At 36.7% G+C, this 19808-nt stretch overlaps 1 protein-coding gene across 6 annotated transcripts in view; it reads right to left on the bottom strand.

Annotated features, from left to right (window-relative positions):
- The window catches only part of LOC137245188 (palmitoyltransferase ZDHHC15B), a 48585-nt gene that overhangs the window by 21604 nt on the left and 7173 nt on the right, over positions 1 to 19808 (bottom strand). For 3 of the 6 annotated variants that reach the window (XM_067775454.1, XM_067775455.1, XM_067775450.1), the window contains exons 3-6: positions 6026 to 6132; positions 5720 to 5957; positions 5373 to 5523; positions 5170 to 5299 (exon numbers count right to left, since the gene is read on the bottom strand). In XM_067775454.1, the coding sequence (XP_067631555.1) occupies positions 5170 to 5299; positions 5373 to 5523; positions 5720 to 5957; positions 6026 to 6132 (626 nt within the window). Of the gene's footprint in view, positions 1 to 5169; positions 5300 to 5372; positions 5524 to 5719; positions 5958 to 6025; positions 6133 to 9502; positions 10700 to 19808 lie in introns of those variants that run through there. The other 3 variants (XM_067775456.1, XM_067775452.1, XM_067775453.1) reach the window with 2 other exon arrangements.

The following is a 19808-nucleotide window of genomic DNA, read 5'->3' as shown; positions in this document are numbered from 1 at the left end:
AGGGATGTCCTGAAGGTTTAATGTGGCCATATAAATCGTTCTCGAGATGGTCGGGCTAGCACCTTAATGGTGCTGTGTTACCGGAGCGTACCGGATCGGTATCCGCCAAAGGCCCATCACATCGATAACACTCCCCAAAGCCTTCGGGGAGCAACCTTATCGCTACAACAACAACAGCAACAAGAACATAGCGCTAACAACTGCAACGAGGGGAAGCTTGAGCGAAGACCATACCGCTATAGTAGTATAGCGTTATCAACTATTGGACGCACATACTACATAGTTCCCTACCTGCATTTTGATGAGTCTCTTAGAGCCACAATAGAGGTTGAAGATTGGCACAAGGGCGCTGAAATGGCAGAGGAGGAGACATTTTTCGAAACTTCGACATCGAAAACATGGACGTCTGATTTTACTCATTTTTAATACCAATCCGTTATGATAAGATATCTAAAGTTATTCACAAGTTACCGAGTTAACGGGAATAGTGACGGGCAAGGCTCAATCAAAATCTTTTTCTACATCGTTAATTTTCATATAGACTCCCGGCGTTAAACGATTGAAGTTATAAATACTGTATGTACAAGTAGAGCTAGGTAAAAAGTGTAACTACCCTCATCGAAAGGATAAACGAATGCTTTAGGTTCAAAGGTTCCAGTTCGGCGCAGGCAACACCAAAAGATACTTTAGCAAGGTTTTTCTAATCAGATTAACCTCTCGGTTTGGTAAAAAACCTGAGGGTATTTCTGTAGTGAAAAACCTGTAAGCAAAAAACCCCACCTCAGCTGCCGAACACGTCCTATGTCAAAAAACTTTCGAATAACGCCCTATTAAAGATTTTTTCAAAAACATCCCTTTTCAGAAATCGGTTAAAGAATGCACTATCTCAGAAATTGATTCGAAAATGCCCTATTTGAGCTTAAATTCGATTACTTTTGACATTAGATGTGGGGCGTTTATGAAAAAGTTCCGAGATAAAGCGTTCTTCCACTCAATCTGAGATGGGGTGATTTTCCCCTCAGCCGTCGATTCGGAGTTGAAAGTAGAGCGATTTTTGAAATTCATCAGTTCTTGTATAATGACAACAATATGCAAAGCAATTTCAAATACTTTTTCGAGAAATTCAAAATTCGAGAAGTGCTAAACATTTTTCTTGGAAGTGAATGTCCGCTTTTAACTTCGATTCGACAACACGAAACAGCAGCAAAATCTGTATAGCCACAAATTTTTATCAGATCAGTCAGAATTGGGAAGGACCTCTCCGAGCCGTTCGAAACTAGACGAGGTGCGATTTCTTGAATTTGATGCTGGAGAAAATTATAATAGCTGCAATCTTAACCGCTCTGGAACAATATTCTATAAAAACGGCAATAACTGGCGTATGCTGACGACATTGATTTCATTGATGAACTTATGGCGCAGTTCTGCTTACTCCAAATTGCGAACACTGCATCTGACGAGACGGCTCAACAGTTAGCTCTCTGATGGATCCAGTGCTACAAAACTGCATATCGACGTGCCATACGAAAACCAGCACCAAAATTTTAGTGTCTGATGAAAAATAGCTATTTCATTTTATATCTGACGAATTTTGCTTGTTTTGTGGCTGACGAAAAGTAGCAATTTCACTTTGTAGCTGACGAAAACTAGCAAGTTTGACTTCGTAGCTGACGAAAAGTAGTAATTGCGTTTAATGGCTCACAAAACTAACACTTCCGTCTTCTTAATGACGAAAACTAACACTCAAACTGAATTAGGTTTTTTTAAAAGGTGTTTGGTAAAACCTTAGGTTGTTAATAGTATTATAAATGGATATTCTGGAAATAATAAATATGTTGGCAGACGCCGCGGCGTTGTTGTTGTTGTTGTTGTAGTGATAAGAACACTCCCCGAAGGCCTTGGGGGAGCAGATCCGGTACCACCCCCGACCGTTTCGGTAACGTTTTGTTACGACCACATGCGACCTTCTAGGCCATCCCGCCCTTCCATCCCCTAGATCTATGAGGATTTCGGGGTCGCCAGAGCCTCGGCTGTTAATGAAACAGGAAAAGCAACATCAAAATTTTGGAAATTTAGAAAGTTTTTCAAATTAGAAGAAAGTTTTTCTAAGCGGGTTCGCCCTTCGGCAGTGATTTGGCAATCACTCCGAGTGCATTTCTGCCATTAAAAGCTTCTCAGTGAAAACTCATCTGCCTTTGTAGGAAAAATTTAAAAGCAGCACGACATAAGTTGGAAGAGAAGCTCGGCCTAAAATCTCTTCGGAGGTTATAGCACCTTACATGTATTTATTTTTAATAAATATGAGAGTTAAATGAAGTTAGGAATCTGTATACCCTGACACTCATAATTATTAAAAGTAAACTTAAATAATAATGTCGGCCGCCGTGGTGTGATGGCAGCGTGCCCCATCTACCACACCGAAGGTGCTGGGTTAAAGTCCAGAGCAAAGCAACTTCAAAAATTTAGAAACAAGTTTTCCTAAGCGCGGTGGCCCATCGGCAGTGGTATGGCAAGCACTCCGAGTGTATTTCTACCACGAAAAGCTTCTCAGTGAAATTTCATCCGTATAACCCCAGCGGGTTAGGCAGGTATGCTTAAGAGGCAACAAAAATACCCATAGGTTGTGTAGCGCAACCCTTTCAAGCACAGCTTCTCCAACCCAACCTACCCGTGGCGAATGTTTTTTAGCAGCTGGGGCTCTGGCTTGGGGTCGCCATGGAACTAGGGGGTGGGGTGGGGATGGCCAAGAAGGTTCAATGTGGTCATATTAAATCGTTCCCGAGATGGTCGGGCTTGTACCTTATTGGTGCTTGTTACCCGAACGTACCGGATCTAGTATATCCCGCGAAGGGCCATCAATAACCTGTGTCGATTTGTATGGACAAAAATAAACCGATATTGCGCCATCGATTTTTCGATAGGATGTGGGCTCAGGAAAAAAAGTTCCACTACGCATACCCAAAAAAATAATTTTCGAGCCGGCGAAAAAAAATGGTGTAGGGGTAAACTTTTCGACCAAAACACTCCCCAAACCCAAAAAATATTTTTTTTTTTTCAAAAAGCTGTTGGCGATAGCAGTCGAAAATTTACCCTTTCGCCATTTTTTTTCGCGGGCTCGAAAATTATTTTTTTGGGTATCCGTAGTGGAACTTTTTCTCCTGAGCCCAAATCTTATCGAAAAATCGATGGCGCGATATCGGTTAATAAATCGACCCATTCTAGACATCAACATCGATAACACTCCCCAAAACCTTCGGAGAGTGTCTTTAACGCTACAACAACAACAACATGCCACCTCTGCCTTACCCCGATAGCTAGTTATATATCAAAATATATACATGAACTTCACTTTTTGATATAAGGTAAATTTTTACTGTAATGAATTCGTGATTCTTCTGGTCTGCGCACCTACACATATTTAAATGAAAAATAGTTTAAAGATGGATTACATATAGGATAATTTAAACGACGCAAGAAGATAGTTTCGTTAATGGTCACATACGTTAGGTAATTCAACATTAGTTACAGCCATTTGAAAAGGCAAGAAACATAACATTAATAGCAAAGACTCTTTAAATATAAGATGGTGCATTGTAGAGTTCTAAAACTTTGTGGAAATTGTAGGACGGTTGTAAGAGGAATTCACCATACCTTTTGCTATGATGTCTACCTCAACATAGCTGATTTTTTAAGGCTGTATAACTCTGTAATTTATTTTGCCTTTGTAAAAATTCTCTTTTTGAAAATAAGCTGGCTGAAAAATATTGGCATAACAGCTTAAGTTAATTAACAATAGAAAATCTCAGCCAAGCGATTTGAAAAAAAAAGCTTATCTGTCTATTTGTATCTTATTTGCTCGATATAGGGTGTGTTCGAGCTGCAGCAGTGTTACTTTTTATGACAGAGCATAACGTTCTGCAGCAAATATTGAGCAGATGTGGCAATTTCGCGCGTTCGTTCAACGAAATGTTGACAATCTATTGATCATCGCTAGGAAATTAGCGACATTCCATCAACTAAGCAGCACTTTAGCAATACTACTGTTATTATTTGGCTGCTCAAACACACCCATATTAATTGTGCATTAAATCTAAAATACAAAACCCAAAAATGACTCCGGTTGTTATGTCCGTATGACCATAATAATTTACATGGGTCATTTATTCTTTCTCTGATTCAAAAGCTGAACTACCAGCGCTACCATCATCAGCTGTGTCATCATTGCCAGTAGCGCCAATAACACCAAACTCGTGCCTGACACATAAAAATCGTTTCACTCAATAGCGCAAGTGAAATGTACTACGCACTCACTACTGAGTAGCGTTAAAAATTCGCTTGGAGTCATTGCGTCAATGAACTACCATTGAGCTGGCACCGGCATTGGCGCTGGCGCCATGTAATTTACATCACTAAAATTGCGCGAATGCCCAGGGTTATGACATTTTTAATCCAGTGGGTGAAAACGAAGCAGGGGCAAAACGTATGGTGAATTACTGTCGCAGCCGTCCCACTTTGTGGCGAATGAACGACTCTACAATGCTCCCTCTTATTAATCTACTCTCTTTGTTAATAGCTATTTAATTTTCTATTTATCTAAGTGTTAATTCTAATTGTAAAAAGTAAATCTTATTATTTAATATCTTAAAAGCATTAACCCATATTGAGAGTTTTATTAGAAAAAAATAAAAGCGCATTTTGGGAATTTATTTTTAGTATCGGGAACTTGTAGAAGGTAAACTTTGATTTTCATAATAATATGCATTTGAAAAAACATATTGTTTTCAAATCAATCTATTACTTATGCAGATTTCGTACATATATACATATTATGTAACTGACACAAATAAAAATAATAAATACGCTCTTAATTTGCCAAAGTAACTTTGCGTTCAAAACAGTAAAGCATAACTTGTTAAAAGTGCTAGAAAAAAGTAGTGAAATTCATAAAAAAAAAGTAAGAGAGAAAGAATCTTAAACAAATTTTATACTCCATGACAAGTTAAAGAATTAGGCAAGAGGATGACTAAGTGCATATGCTAAAGAAAGGGGAAATTTAAAAAGTTTATAAACACAAAAAAGCTGCACACACATACAACATACACTTTACATGTATTTCGAAACCAAAAAAAAAAAATGCAAAGATCTTGTGAACAATAATGAAATATTTACCTCGAATAGACGGGTAGAAACCACAGTTTCCAATTATCACCAAAAACTTCTTGAAAGTTGGCGTATTTTCCCAAATTATAGCCATTTTTGTCGGGACCACCAATACGGAAAATTGGCGCACGAAAAGCCTCTATAATGTGATAAAAGGAAAAACTTATTTTAAGCCATACAAATACTTTTGCAACGTAATAACACTCACTCACCCAACGTCGTGCGATTCATAAGCGTCAAGTATATATGATAACCGAAAAGGCTCACCAAACTTATAGCAAACATAAGTGATACAAAGAACAGGAACAGTATGTGAAATCGTCCCATGCCACCATTCAAATCGCCCTGTTTTGAAATTTCCGACTTCATTTTCGTATACGAATTTTTGTGTGTATTTGTTGTTTAACAAAGTATAAAGTGTGTAAGTAATACTAACAACAACTTCTAGGTAAAAACATGCAGTACATGCATATATGTAGGTACATATGTGTATATAGTGGAAGCAAGCATAATTACAACACAGAGCTGGGGTTTATAATAAAAATGTATCTTTGCTTACCCGCCAAAAACGTATAAAATATTCCAGCGATGTTAAGGCCACATACAAACAATAAAGTAACGCATAGCCCAAAAAAAGTACAAAATATTTGTAATTAGTAAAGTTAACACAATTATTCACCCACGGACAATGATGATCCATTTTGAGTACACAAGCGCCACAAACGCTGCAATGATGCGCACGATCTGGTTTGATTATTTTACATTTTTCACAAAAACGCACCGAGCCATTTAGCGTGCTGTAAATAAGAAAGATGTTAAATTAATGCATTATTAAGTATTTATAATTTGAAATAACATTTTGTACCGATTTGTAACTGGCAGCGTTTTAGCAAAATTTTCTAAAATTCGTTTTTGCTGTTCTTGTGTATCCGAATGGAAAATATATTCTATGTCAGCTTCGGGTATGCGCCACTATTAGGAGAATAATGAAGTTGTAAACCCATTATGTACATGTAGCTTAAGTTATTAGAAGTTAAGCAACCCTATTGTAACTATTGTAAAACTATCGATATGAAAATAGAGGGCAACCTTGAAAATAAACATGGTGGCCGGCACTTCCGGTAAATCTAAAGACTATAAATGTCGTGTTTCAACTTAATCCTTAAACATCGTATACAATAATTGAATTTACCACTTCAGGTGTGGGGTTAACCCTAAAAAGTAAGTGCGATACAAAATTTTTACAATGAACCAATCGAGACAGGAAATTATAAATGTGCTCATTGAAGCGCATGTGAATTTTCCGCAATCGGCCACCACAACTCAATTACACAAATTGCTGGGCAGTATTGTGCACAATGAGGATGCCGTCGAGGCCGCTACCACTGCCCATGTTGGAAAAAATGACGAAGATGCCACTAAAGCTGATGCCGTAATTAATGCCAGTACTAACACAAACGCCGATACCGTCACTAACGCCTCTGCCGCTACCAATGCCGATGCCGTCACCAACGCCAATGCCGCCACTAATGCCGCTGCCGCTACCAATGCCGATGCCGTCACCAATGCCGATGACTTTACTCCTAATGGTATTAATAATGTGAATACTACTAACGCTAGGAAAATGATATTGGATAAGGTCGATGAGGAAATAACGTTGCTCCAGAAAAGAGTAGAAATGCTGAAATTAATGCAGCAGATCGAGGAATTGCAAAATGACACCGCGGTAAAAAATAAATGCAGATTAGATCTTGCTGACATCGAGCATGCGTTGCCGAAATTTAGTGGGGACGATGTGGCATACCCTGTCCACCACTTCATCCGGGACTTAGAGATCTTCGATTCAACCTCTGCAGACGAAAATTTCAAATTACTTGCCCTTCGACGTTGCATGATCGGCACCGCACGAGTGTTTCTGAACACTACAATGGCATTGAGATACGATGACTTAAAAAGCGCAGTAATGAAAGAAATTAATTTCTCCGTCACGCGACAAGAATTATATAAAATGCCGTCCCAAAGCAAATGGCGCAAAAAGGAAGAAACATTGCATTGCTATGTCCTTCACATGCAAGCAATTACCAAACGAGCCAACATCTCAGAAGAAGAAATAATTGACTTTGTACTCGACGGCATTGGGAATACAGTGCCAAATGCTAACCTCCGCTATCAAAATAAATATTTTGTCCAGAGCGGTCCACAAACTACAGATGCACATAAGAGCCAAACAAGCAAAGCGGCAAGGCAAAAAGGGAAGTGAAACCATTATGTTTCAACTGCTCTCAACATGGGCACATAAAACCTAACTGCCCATTTCCGCTAAGACCAGACGGGTCATGCTTCAAATGCTGGAAGATGGGACACGACCATCGAGCTTGCCCGAACCCCGAAAAGGTACTCAAACGAAAAAACGAAATGGCTGCAGTAGCTGAAGCTGATGTCGATGCTGATGAGGAATTTGCCACGGTTGCTGCATATAACTACGTAAGAGTTATGTTTAAGTTAAATGAAAGGGTAGAAACTAATAACAAATGCTGCGGCGTCTGGATCTGTATGCAATATATAAGCAACAGATAATAACTGTCTTGATATAAATCCTAAACTTTCAAAGAAAGAATATAATTGCATGAAACTATTAATTGAGAATAGCTATGTTAAGAACGACGTTGAGGTCGAACCAAGTAAATACCACATGAAAATTCATCTGACAACATATGTGCCGTTCCATTGTGCTCCTCGGCGTCTGTCTTATGCTGCAACAACGTGCAATCAAAAATAAATGAATTGCAGACGGAAGGAATAATAAGACCAAGCAATTCGCCATACGCCTCCGCTATAGTCCTGTTACGAAAGAAAAAACGGAAATATTCGTATGTGTGTGGATTATCGACCTCATAATAAAATAACTGTTAGGGACAACTACCCATTGCCCCTTATTGACGATTGCATCGAGTTCTTAGAAAATAAAAAATATTTCTCCGTACTAGACTTAACAAGTGGGTTTCACCAAGTGGAAATATCACCCGAATCCATTCCATACACTGTCTTTGTGACCCCTAATGGGCAATATGAATGTTTGAAAATGCCGTTCGGTTTAAAGAATGCCCCTGCCGTATTCCAACGATTTATTAATACAGTGTTCCGCTAACTTCCCAATACCTAGCAATCAAAAGCAGCTGCCGTCATTTTCTCAGATTGCTAAACCCCTACAGAATCTGCTGAAAAGAAACACTGACTTTAATTTTGGTGAAAACTGCCTTAATGACTTTAATGAGCGGTTCTTGCCGACTAATAGCCCTGTATTAGCTATTTATCACCGAGGGAAGGAAACTGAGTTACATTGTGACGCAGGCCGATCTCTTGGCAGATTGGCCGAGTTGTAAACCCATTATGTACATGATGAATTTCATATCAAATCCAATATGCGTTGAACCCGACCCCCTCAGAATTTGATGAAATTTTGCATGGGGTTACATCTTACCCACCCAAACACAACCTCTTTTTAGAAATTGCATTTTCGAAAAATTGTGGGCGAGGAAAAGTATCGAAATATCCGAAAATATTAGAAAAATTACGATAATAGGTACTTTTAAAGTGTGAATACTACGGAATGGCTTTACCGATTTCAAAGATCTTCATACCATTAGAAAGGTATTGAAATAAGCTTTCAAAAAAAATACACTGTAAAAATTTTTTTAAATAAAATTTAAAACTGAAAAAACACTTCAAAGATCAAGCGATTTTGAAAAATAAAATTTTATTTTAGAAAGGTCTATTTAATATATATAACATATCTGAAAACTAAAATGGGGTTTTTTTTTTTTTTAATTTATTTAAGTAAATGCATCTCTTGTTATACCGTTAGAAAGGTATTAAAATCACCTTTGAAAACATATACTGTAAAGATTCTATATTACACTGAAAGAAAAAAGATTTTTTAATTTTTTTCCAAATTTTTTTTTCAGACTGGGAAACACTTCAAAGACAAGCGATTTAAAAAAAAAATTTTTTTAGAAAGGTCGATTTAATATAAAAGCTAGAATGGTGTTTTTTTTCTTTTAAAAAAATTTATAAGTAAAACCATCTCTTGTTAACTTTTTTTTATTTTGCTATTATTGTGTGACAAAAAAGGTACCTAGCTATACTTTGGAAGTTATACAGATACAGATAATATGACTAAGTATTCTAATAGATTCGAACAAGAATCGTATTATCAAATTTTTCAGACACGCACAATAAATAGACATACACTTAATAAAGTAAATTTTTTATTTTTATTTATTTGGATTTAATATACAACTTTGCGCCGCTCATACTGCTGACTTCCGGAATATTTGCTTACTTTTAGTGATGTTTCATCTAAAGGTACAAAAGAATGGAAGCTTTGAGTTCCCGTAATAGTTTTGGCATTTTTGTATCTTGAAAGTAGCCCTTCTTTTGTTTTGTTGTATTCATCAGCGTCTGCGTAAGCAACTTCTATGGAGGTGTTATACGTTTGTGAAGCACAATGATAAAGGTCCTTCGCCGTTTGAATTTGATTTTTATTTGCCATGCTATAATTCCGAGCGCCTCTTTTTAATGTCCCACCTATACCATCACATGCAGATTTTCCATGGCTAGTTGCGTAAAATTGTCACTCAGCGAATATTTCGGAAATCAATTTTATGATGACATAAATTAATTAAGTTGTATTTGATTTTGTGCTGTGCTCCTGCACCATCTGACACGTAGATAATTTTCGTAATTGAATTGCTTATATTAGTCTTAACAAAATTAATCATTTTTGAAATATATAGATGAACTGCTATGCTATCATGGATATTATAATCGGATATTATGGCAAAGGTTCTATGAATTAAATTATCGTTATCTTTGTAATAAATAACGAACGGATGTATGGTGGCTTGATTATTATCCTTGAATGGCATCTTGTATAACAAACGCATAGTTTTCAGCGAAATCCATTTGAATTAGCAGTTCTCCTGGCAGCAGTGTCATTTTTCGTTCACTTACGAAGCGGGACTGGCGCTTAGCTGTGAAATGATGTGACACCAGCTTATTGATGTAATGTACAAAATCGTCAACAAATGTGTTTGTAGTAGAGGAAATGGTTTCGAGATTACATCTGAGTGTTGTGTTCCATTTTTTGTAAATGACTTCTTGAATCGAATTTTTTTCGTAATATTCCAACATCATCGTTCTAAAGTTCGTTAAATTATCGTAGCACCGACCACACATTGATACGCAACACTCGCTGTTTTCTATATTACCATTACAGACAACGAATTTAATAACATCTTTATAGCTTCTGAAATTATGTTGACCTTCCATCGATTTCAAACCGGATTTTTCGAACATCAGTTTTACATTCTGATGCAATGTGCACACACAAACATTTTGCTGGCTTCCAACCCCAAGTTTGATACAATTCTCTGGTCGCAACATGGTAAATTTTGTAAATCCTAATTGAAGTGAAGGATGTATTTTTCTAAATTCATAGTAAGTTTCAAGAAGCGATGACAGCATTAGTCTTTTTTGAACTTTCTCGCGTATGTTTCCTTGTCTTACTACAATTGAGTCCTGTGACCCAGGCATGATTCGGCTGATTTCATCATCTTCATAAAAAAATTTTACTGTGTTTAAAGTTTGTTCAGGTAAACTACGCCTGTCCATGCTAGAGCGTTTGACGTCCGAAAACTTTGTTTTATTTTTTTGTATATCTTTGCTAATTTTTTTCAATTCGTAAGATAAATCATGCCCAAAAATGTCTTCAATTTCCTTAGATGTCATGGTGTTTGGTAATAGAGATAATATTTTTTGCTTATCCAAATTATTTGAACAGTTTTCGATTGATATTTCATGTTCTCCAAAATTTGTTCGTAGTAAGCTTTGATCTTCTTTAGGTCTTCTGATAAAGTTGACAGTGAACCACCTCCAAGTGAATCCGAAATACTTTGCGCAATTTGCTGTTTTTTTTTTTTGCAGTATGAATCCCTTTCTAAATATTTTCGCTTCATTGGCGATGGATGGCTTCCAAGATGAGGAATAACATGCTTATTTATATTGTCGACGAGTTCGTTGCGTTCGAGTGATTGAGTATAGCTGCTGCATGTTGGAACTTCCTTATATTCTTGATACAATTCACCGCTAGTCAAGATTTCTTGTGGCTCTTCACTTTCCGTTTCAGTAGAACGCTGATTATCAGCAATCTTGATAGCATCCTTAAGTTTAAAGCGACAACTTTCGCAAATACGGCAACGATGAATGTCGGAGACTGCTGGAAAATGCTCAGATATCAGCGCTGCTTCGTTTAAGCTAATGTTTCGAAGTTTAGAGGAACATTTTCTTGATAGCTGCACACATCTGTATTTATTAGTTGATTCCATATCAATGCCTAGTTTCGTTCTGGTCTATTTCTATCCGTTGTGTTGTTTTTTATAGTCCATGGGTGCTGTGGCAGATAATGTCAATCTATGTGTCCGTGGTAGGTAACGTTAATATGCGTGTGTGTGTGCGCGGTATTGATACATCCGAATTGTTACCTTTTCCAAGGGTTGTTTTTGTAGGTATCTAGACATACCGCTTGTTAGCTAAGCGGTAGGTTGAGGTAGGTAGAAATCGGTGATTTTTGCCGTTTGGTAAATTTTTCGTTTTTGCTTGTTCATTGTTACGTGTTTGGTTGCTGTACCTTCTGGCTTGAGCTGTTTTTTGTAAACTAGTTTTAAGGGTTCAAATATTTCGTCAGAGATAGTGTTGGTTTGTTCGTTTATTATCCTGCCGTCAAATGTTTTTAACTTGTATATCTCCATGTTCTCAAGTACATTGAGCCGCCGACCTTTTCCTTGTACGTGAAGTATTCGAGCCGTTGTTTTGATGTTAGCTGGGGTGCACCCCACTGGAATAAAAATTTTTTACAGTGTATTTTTTCAAAAGGCGATTTTAATACCTTTCTAACGGTATAAAAATTTTTGAAATCGGTTGATTAGTTTACGCGTGATATCAAAATATCATAAAGTAACCAAGAGATGCATTTACTTAAATAATAATTATGATGACATAAATTAATTAAGTTGTATTTGATTTTGTGCTGTGCTCCTGCACCATCTGACACGTAGATAATTTTCGTAATTGAATTGCTTATATTAGTCTTAACAAAATTAATCATTTTTGAAATATATAGATGAACTGCTATGCTATCATGGATATTATAATCGGATATTATGGCAAAGGTTCTATGAATTAAATTATCGTTATCTTTGTAATAAATAACGAACGGATGTATGGTGGCTTGATTATTATCCTTGAATGGCATCTTGTATAACAAACGCATAGTTTTCAGCGAAATCCATTTGAATTAGCAGTTCTCCTGGCAGCAGTGTCATTTTTCGTTCACTTACGAAGCGGGACTGGCGCTTAGCTGTGAAATGATGTGACACCAGCTTATTGATGTAATGTACAAAATCGTCAACAAATGTGTTTGTAGTAGAGGAAATGGTTTCGAGATTACATCTGAGTGTTGTGTTCCATTTTTTGTAAATGACTTCTTGAATCGAATTTTTTTCGTAATATTCCAACATCATCGTTCTAAAGTTCGTTAAATTATCGTAGCACCGACCACACATTGATACGCAACACTCGCTGTTTTCTATATTACCATTACAGACAACGAATTTAATAACATCTTTATAGCTTCTGAAATTATGTTGACCTTCCATCGATTTCAAACCGGATTTTTCGAACATCAGTTTTACATTCAGATGCAATGTGCACACACAAACATTTTGCTGGCTTCCAACCCCAAGTTTGATACAATTCTCTGGTCGCAACATGGTAAATTTTGTAAATCCTAATTGAAGTGAAGGATGTATTTTTCTAAATTCATAGTAAGTTTCAAGAAGCGATGACAGCATTAGTCTTTTTTGAACTTTCTCGCGTATGTTTCCTTGTCTTACTACAATTGAGTCCTGTGACCCAGGCATGATTCGGCTGATTTCATCATCTTCATAAAACAATTTTACTGTGTTTAAAGTTTGTTCAGGTAAACTACGCCTGTCCATGCTAGAGCGTTTGACGTCCGAAAACTTTGTTTTATTTTTTTGTATATCTTTGCTAATTTTTTTCAATTCGTAAGATAAATCATGCCCAAAAATGTCTTCAATTTCCTTAGATGTCATGGTGTTTGGTAATAGAGATAATATTTTTTGCTTATCCAAATTATTTGAGCAGTTTTCGATTGATATTTCATGTTCTCCAAAATTTGTTCGTAGTAAGCTTTGATCTTCTTTAAGTCTTCTGATAAAGTTGACAGTGAACCACCTCCAAGTGAATCCGAAATACTTTGCGCAATTTGCTGTTTTTTTTTTTTGCAGTATGAATCCCTTTCTAAATATTTTCGCTTCATTGGCGATGGATGGCTTCCAAGATGAGGAATAACATGCTTATTTATATTGTCGACGAGTTCGTTGCGTTCGAGTGATTGAGTATAGCTGCTGCATGTTGGAACTTCCTTATATTCTTGATACAATTCACCGCTAGTCAAGATTTCTTGTGCCTCTTCACTTTCCGTTTCAGTAGAACGCTGATTATCAGCAATCTTGATAGCATCCTTAAGTTTAAAGCGACAACTTTCGCAAATACGGCAACGATGAATGTCGGAGACTGCTGGAAAATGCTCAGATATCAGCGCTGCTTCGTTTAAGCTAATGTTTCGAAGTTTAGAGGAACATTTTCTTGATAGCTGCACACATCTGTATTTATTAGTTGATTCCATATCAATGCCTAGTTTCGTTCTGGTCTATGTCTATCCGTTGTGTTGTTTTTTATAGTCCATGGGTGCTGTGGCAGATAATGTCAATCTATGTGTCCGTGGTAGGTAACGTTAATATGCGTGTGTGTGTGCGCGGTATTGATACATCCGAATTGTTACCTTTTCCAAGGGTTGCTTTTGTAGGTATCTAGACATACCGCTTGTTAGCTAAGCGGTAGGTTGAGGTAGGTAGAAATCGGTGATTTTTGCCGTTTGGTAAATTTTTCGTTTTTGCTTGTTCATTGTTACGTGTTTGGTTGCTGTACCTTCTGGCTTGTGCTGTTTTTTGTAAACTAGTTTTAAGGGTTCAAATATTTCGTCAGAGATAGTGTTGGTTTGTTCGTTTATTATCCTGCCGTCAAATGTTTTTAACTTGTATATCTCCATGTTCTCAAGTACATTGAGCCGCCGACCTTTTCCTTGTACGTGAAGTATTCGAGCCGTTGTTTTGATGTTAGCTGGGGTGCACCCCACTGGAATAAAAATTTTTTACAGTGCATTTTTTCAAAAGGTGATTTTAATACCTTTCTAACGGTATAAAAATTTTTGAAATCGGTTGATTAGTTTACGCGTGATATCAAAATATCATAAAGTAACCAAGAGATGCATTTACTTAAATAAATTAAAAAAAAAAAACCCATTTTAGTTTTCAGATATGTTATATATATTAAATAGACCTTTCTAAAATAAAATTTTATTTTTCAAAATCGCTTGATCTTTGAAGTGTTTTTTCAGTTTTAAATTTTTTTCAGTGTACTAAAAAATTTTTACAAAGTATTTTTTTGAAAGCTTATTTCAATACCTTTCTAATGGTATGAAGATCTTTGAAATCGGTAAAGCCATTCCGTAGTAATCACACTTTAAAAGTACCTATTATCGTAATTTTTCTAATATTTTCGGATATTTCGATACCTTGCCACGCCCACAATTTTTCGAAAATGCAATTTCTAAAAATGAGGTTGTGTTTGGGTGGGTAAGATGTAACCCCATGCAAAATTTCATCAAATTCTGAGGGTGTCGGTTTCAAAATGTACGTTTTTTTCAGCCTTTGATATGAAATTCATCACATGTAGCTTAAGTTATTAGAAGTTAAGCAACCCTATTATAAACCAACGATATGAAAATAGAGGGCAACCTTGAAAATAAACATGGTGGCCGGTACTTCCGGTAAATCTAAAGACTAGAAATTTCGTGTTTCAACTTAATCCTTAAACATCGTATAAAATAATTGAAATACCTAACCAATTTACAACATGAAAATTCATCTGACAACAGATGTGCCAATGCATTGTGCTCCTCGACGTCTGTCTTATGCTGAAAGAAATAACGTGCAATCAATAGTAAATGAATTGAAAAAATGAAATGACCTTTGTGACTGTAGGGTTCTTATTATTTTTATTTAACTTTGTATTTTAGTTACTTTGAACTTTGTAATTTTAAAATGTTTTATCAATATTTTAATATTCAATATAGATTTTTCAATTATCAAAAATTTTCATTATGAAAAGAAATTTGTAAAACAAAAAGTTAAAACATCAAAATGAAATATAAATTTAATTTTATTTATAACCTACAGTGACCCCTAATGGGCAATACGAATATTTGAAAATGCCGGTCGGTTTAAAGAACACCCCTGCCGTATTCGAACGATTTATTAATACAGTGTAGACCGTAGAGCAATAATAATATACATGGATGACATTGTTATCGCCAGTCGATTTTTAAGAGCACTGGACTCTATTGAAAACCGTTTTGGAAAGATTGTCTTTGAGAGGACTAAAACCTAACCTAGATAAAAGCAAATTTGGATACCGGGAAATTGATTATCTCGGGTATGAAGTGACCCGATCGGTAATCCGGCCAAACTGATCAAAGCAGCTGCAGTCTTCTATAGGATTATTTTCATATTTTCGACGTTTTGTGCCGTCATTTTCTCAGATTGCCAAACCATTACAGAATCTGCTGAAAAGAAACACTGACTTTAATTTTGATGAAAACTGCCTTAATACCTTTAATGAATTGAACAATCGCCTAATAGCCCAGTATTAGCTATTTATCACCGATGGAAGGAAACTAAGTTATATTGTGACGCAAGTTCCATTGGATTTGGTGCAGTTCTCTTACAGCGACAGGATGACAAAAAATTTCACCCTATATCTTACTTTTCAAAAACTGCTTCCAGTGCCAAATCCAGATACCATAGCTTTGAGCTTGAGACTCTAGCAATAATTTATGCCCTAAGGAGATTTAGAACCTATCTTGAGGGTATGCAGTTCAAAATTATTACAGATTGTAATTCGTTAACCATGATTCTTGAAAAGAAACAATTTAACCCTAGAATTGCTAGATGGGTTCTCTAACTTGAGAACTATAACTATAAAATACAACAGGAAGGGCACGTATATGACACATGTCGATGCTCTGAGTGGAGCGCAAATTGCACACGTCCTTAACATTGAGGAAGTTGGATTTCAAGTTCAGATCGCCCAGGAACGCGATGAAAATATAAGTATTCTCCGAAACCGTCTTGAAAATGGTTTAGTGAAGGACCAGGAGCTGATTGACGGCCTTGTGTACAAATGCAAGCCTAATGGAAGGATAATGTTTATTCCGGGCGAAATGGAATCTGATATAATGCGGCTGATTCACGAAAAATTATGTCACCAGTCAGTCGATAAGACTATTGAGAAGCTAGTAACGTATTACTGGTTTCCCAATATGCGAACGAAGGTAGAAATATTTATCCGAAATTCCTTAAAGTGCCTTATGTATGCTACCCTCCTCGCTCCAAGGAGAGGAATTTATATCCCATCCCTAAATCTCCCTTGGCGTTCGATACGCTCCATATTGACCACTTCGGTCCCCTGTCGTCTATAAATTCAAAACGAAAACATATTCTAGTTGTGGTCGACGCTTTTACCAAGTTTGTGAAACTGTACCCAACTAATTCGACCAGCACACGAGAAGTAACTTGTGCCCCCGAAAAATATTTCAGCTATTATAGCCGACCTAGACGAGTTTAAGTGTTTAGTGATTTTATGTCTAAGCGAAATACCGCTCACGTGAAAGTAGCCACCGCCTCTGCTCAAGCGAATGGCCAAGTGGAGCTGGTTAATAGAACCCTCAAGATGATGTTAGATAAAATCACCGATCCGATTAACCATGCCAACTGGTGTAAGAAGTAACAAGAAGTAGAATATGCTATGAATAATTCCGTACATAGCACGTGTCGAGATACTCCTAGCCGAATTTTGTTTGGAGTTGAACAACGCGGTTGTATAGTCGATGAGTTTACTGAATATTTTCAAGAAAAGTTATGTCCTGATGATGATCGAAATTTAGCATCCATCCGTGTACAAGCATCAGCCGCTATCAAAGCTAGACAGGATTACGACTCGAAACGACAGCTGGAGGATGGAACTAGTTGTAAGAAATATGAGCTAGGCAATTATGTGATGATAAGAAATATAGATTCGATTGCCGGAGTCAATAAGAAATTTATACCTAAACACAAGGGACCGTACGCTATTCATAAAGTCTTAAGCGCCAAATACACGACACGAACATTTCCGCGAACATTCCGCAATCTTGTTCGCAGCTTTGGCCATACACCATACGAACTTTTGGCCGAACATTAGTTCTCTTTCAGACAGCGATGAATACGGACAACAATTGTGCTGCAGCAATATTGCTCGCTGTGGCAATTAAGCGTAAAAAAAGAGAGAAGATCGCAAAAAAAGAATTTGGTGCAAAGAATGGTTTAAAAAACGAGCAATTCTTGGACAAAGTGAGCTTATTAAAGAACTGGAATTTACGTCACAAAATGATTTTAAAAATTACGTTCGTATGAGCAAGGCAACATTTGACCAACTTTTACAAAAAATTTTGCCACTCATAACGAAACTGTATCCTTTGTGGCATCAGGATCTACTTCTTTTAATTTTTCGATTAAAGTCGCATAATCATTATTCTTTTTAATTCTATTACAATAATCTTTGCTTTTTACTTGCCACAATGATGGCAAAGATTTATACATTTCAATAAATTCACTCAGAAATTTTTTGTTGTCCATTTTACTTTTCCGCGCACGTCTGTTCCGTTCAGAAATTACTACGATTATGAGCTTTTTCGCCATACACGCACGAACAGTTCACGCAAATGTTGGCCAAAAATTAAAATATTTTGATTTTTGGCGAATATTTGCGCGAACTGGCAAACACCACCATACACGACAGAAAAGGTCGCAGAAACATGACATAACGGGAATGTTCGCGGAAATGTTCGTGTCGTGTATTTGGCGCTTTAGGGAATGATCGATATGTCGTCCGCGATATTGTGAACTGTCAGTTGACACAGTTACCATATGACGGGGTTGTGGAAGCTCACCGCATCCAACGGTGGCTAGAAAAACCTAATCACTTTAAGGGTGGAGGTTCTGAAGTAGATGCTTTAGAAATTAGTTAGACATGCGTATGTAAAGAAAAAAAAGGAAATATATATACGATCGAGGCCGATCTCTTGGCAGATTGGCCGAGTTGTAAACCCATTATGTACAGTTACCATATGACGGGGTTGTGGAAGCTCACCGCATCCAACGGTGGCTAGAAAAACCTAATCACTTTAAGGATGGAGGTTCTGAAGTAGATGCTTTAGAAATTAGTTAGACATGCGTATGTAAAGAAAAAAAAGGAAATATATATACGATCGAGGCCGATCTCTTGGCAGATTGGCCGAGTTGTAAACCCATTATGTACATGTATCTTAAGTTATTAGAAGTTAAGCAACCCTATTGTAAATATTGTAAAACTATCGATATGAAAATAGAGGGCAACCTTGAAAATAAATATGGTGGCCGGCACTTCAGGTAAATCTAAAGACTAGAAGAGTCGTGTTTCAACTTAATCCTTAAACATCGTATAAAATAATTGAAATACCTAACCAATTTACAAAGTAAATTAATGTATGAGTTCAAGTTTGATGATGATGTTGTTGTTGTAGCGATAAAGGTACTTCCAGGTTTCGAGGAGTGTTATAGATGTTGATGGTCCTTTGTCGCATATAGATCCGGAATGTTCCGGTAATAAGCAACATTAATGCACTAGCCCGAACATTTCGTCCCCACATTGAATCTTCTAGGCCATTCTCTACATCCTATCCGCTACAAAGCTGCTGATATGCATATGTGATTTTTCGGCAAAAGGAAGATATCATTAACCCATGTTAGCGCATTTAAAGGGCTAGGCTATATTTCGATGGTGTAGAAAAAACGACCGATAGAAAAACTATTGTATATAAGGAGGTTATAGCCTTAAGACAGAGCGTTACTTGATAGCCGAACTTTGAAGTCCTCGCTTGATGGCATTTTTTTGAATTCTTTGAATAAAGTTTTATACAGTGCAGTTTTGCTTAAAGTACAAATGGGAATCGACTTAAGAGAATAGCAGAAATCCATCCAGAGAAGGAGCTTACACTTTCTAAGAAAGAACATGAGAGATAACTATGGAAGCTAAAAGAATCTGTCATCGTTCATTGAACAGGCAGTACGTGCGTCAATCACGCTATTCATTTCAGTGGTCAATAAAATATAAATTAAATGACATCATTGCGTGTAGCGGGTTTGCGCTTTCTCAATACATATATTAAATAATACGATCAATGGAAGTATTAAATAATATAATTAATAAACAACATTCAGTGGCGTAAAGGGGGTTCAGTACTTATAAATAATTAACAATATATTAATTTCCCCAAGCTTATCAAATTTGGTTATGTACTTTCCTGTGATTCACAGAAATTATTAAAATGCCAACAATGATAAAAATTCGTTTATTAAAGGGATATG

Source organism: Eurosta solidaginis, chromosome 3 (genome assembly GCF_040869045.1).
Source record: "Eurosta solidaginis isolate ZX-2024a chromosome 3, ASM4086904v1, whole genome shotgun sequence".
Classification (NCBI taxonomy): domain Eukaryota; kingdom Metazoa; phylum Arthropoda; class Insecta; order Diptera; family Tephritidae; genus Eurosta; species Eurosta solidaginis.
The sequence above is the reverse complement of the archived record's forward strand: the minus strand, read 5'-3'. Positions and strand labels throughout refer to the sequence as shown.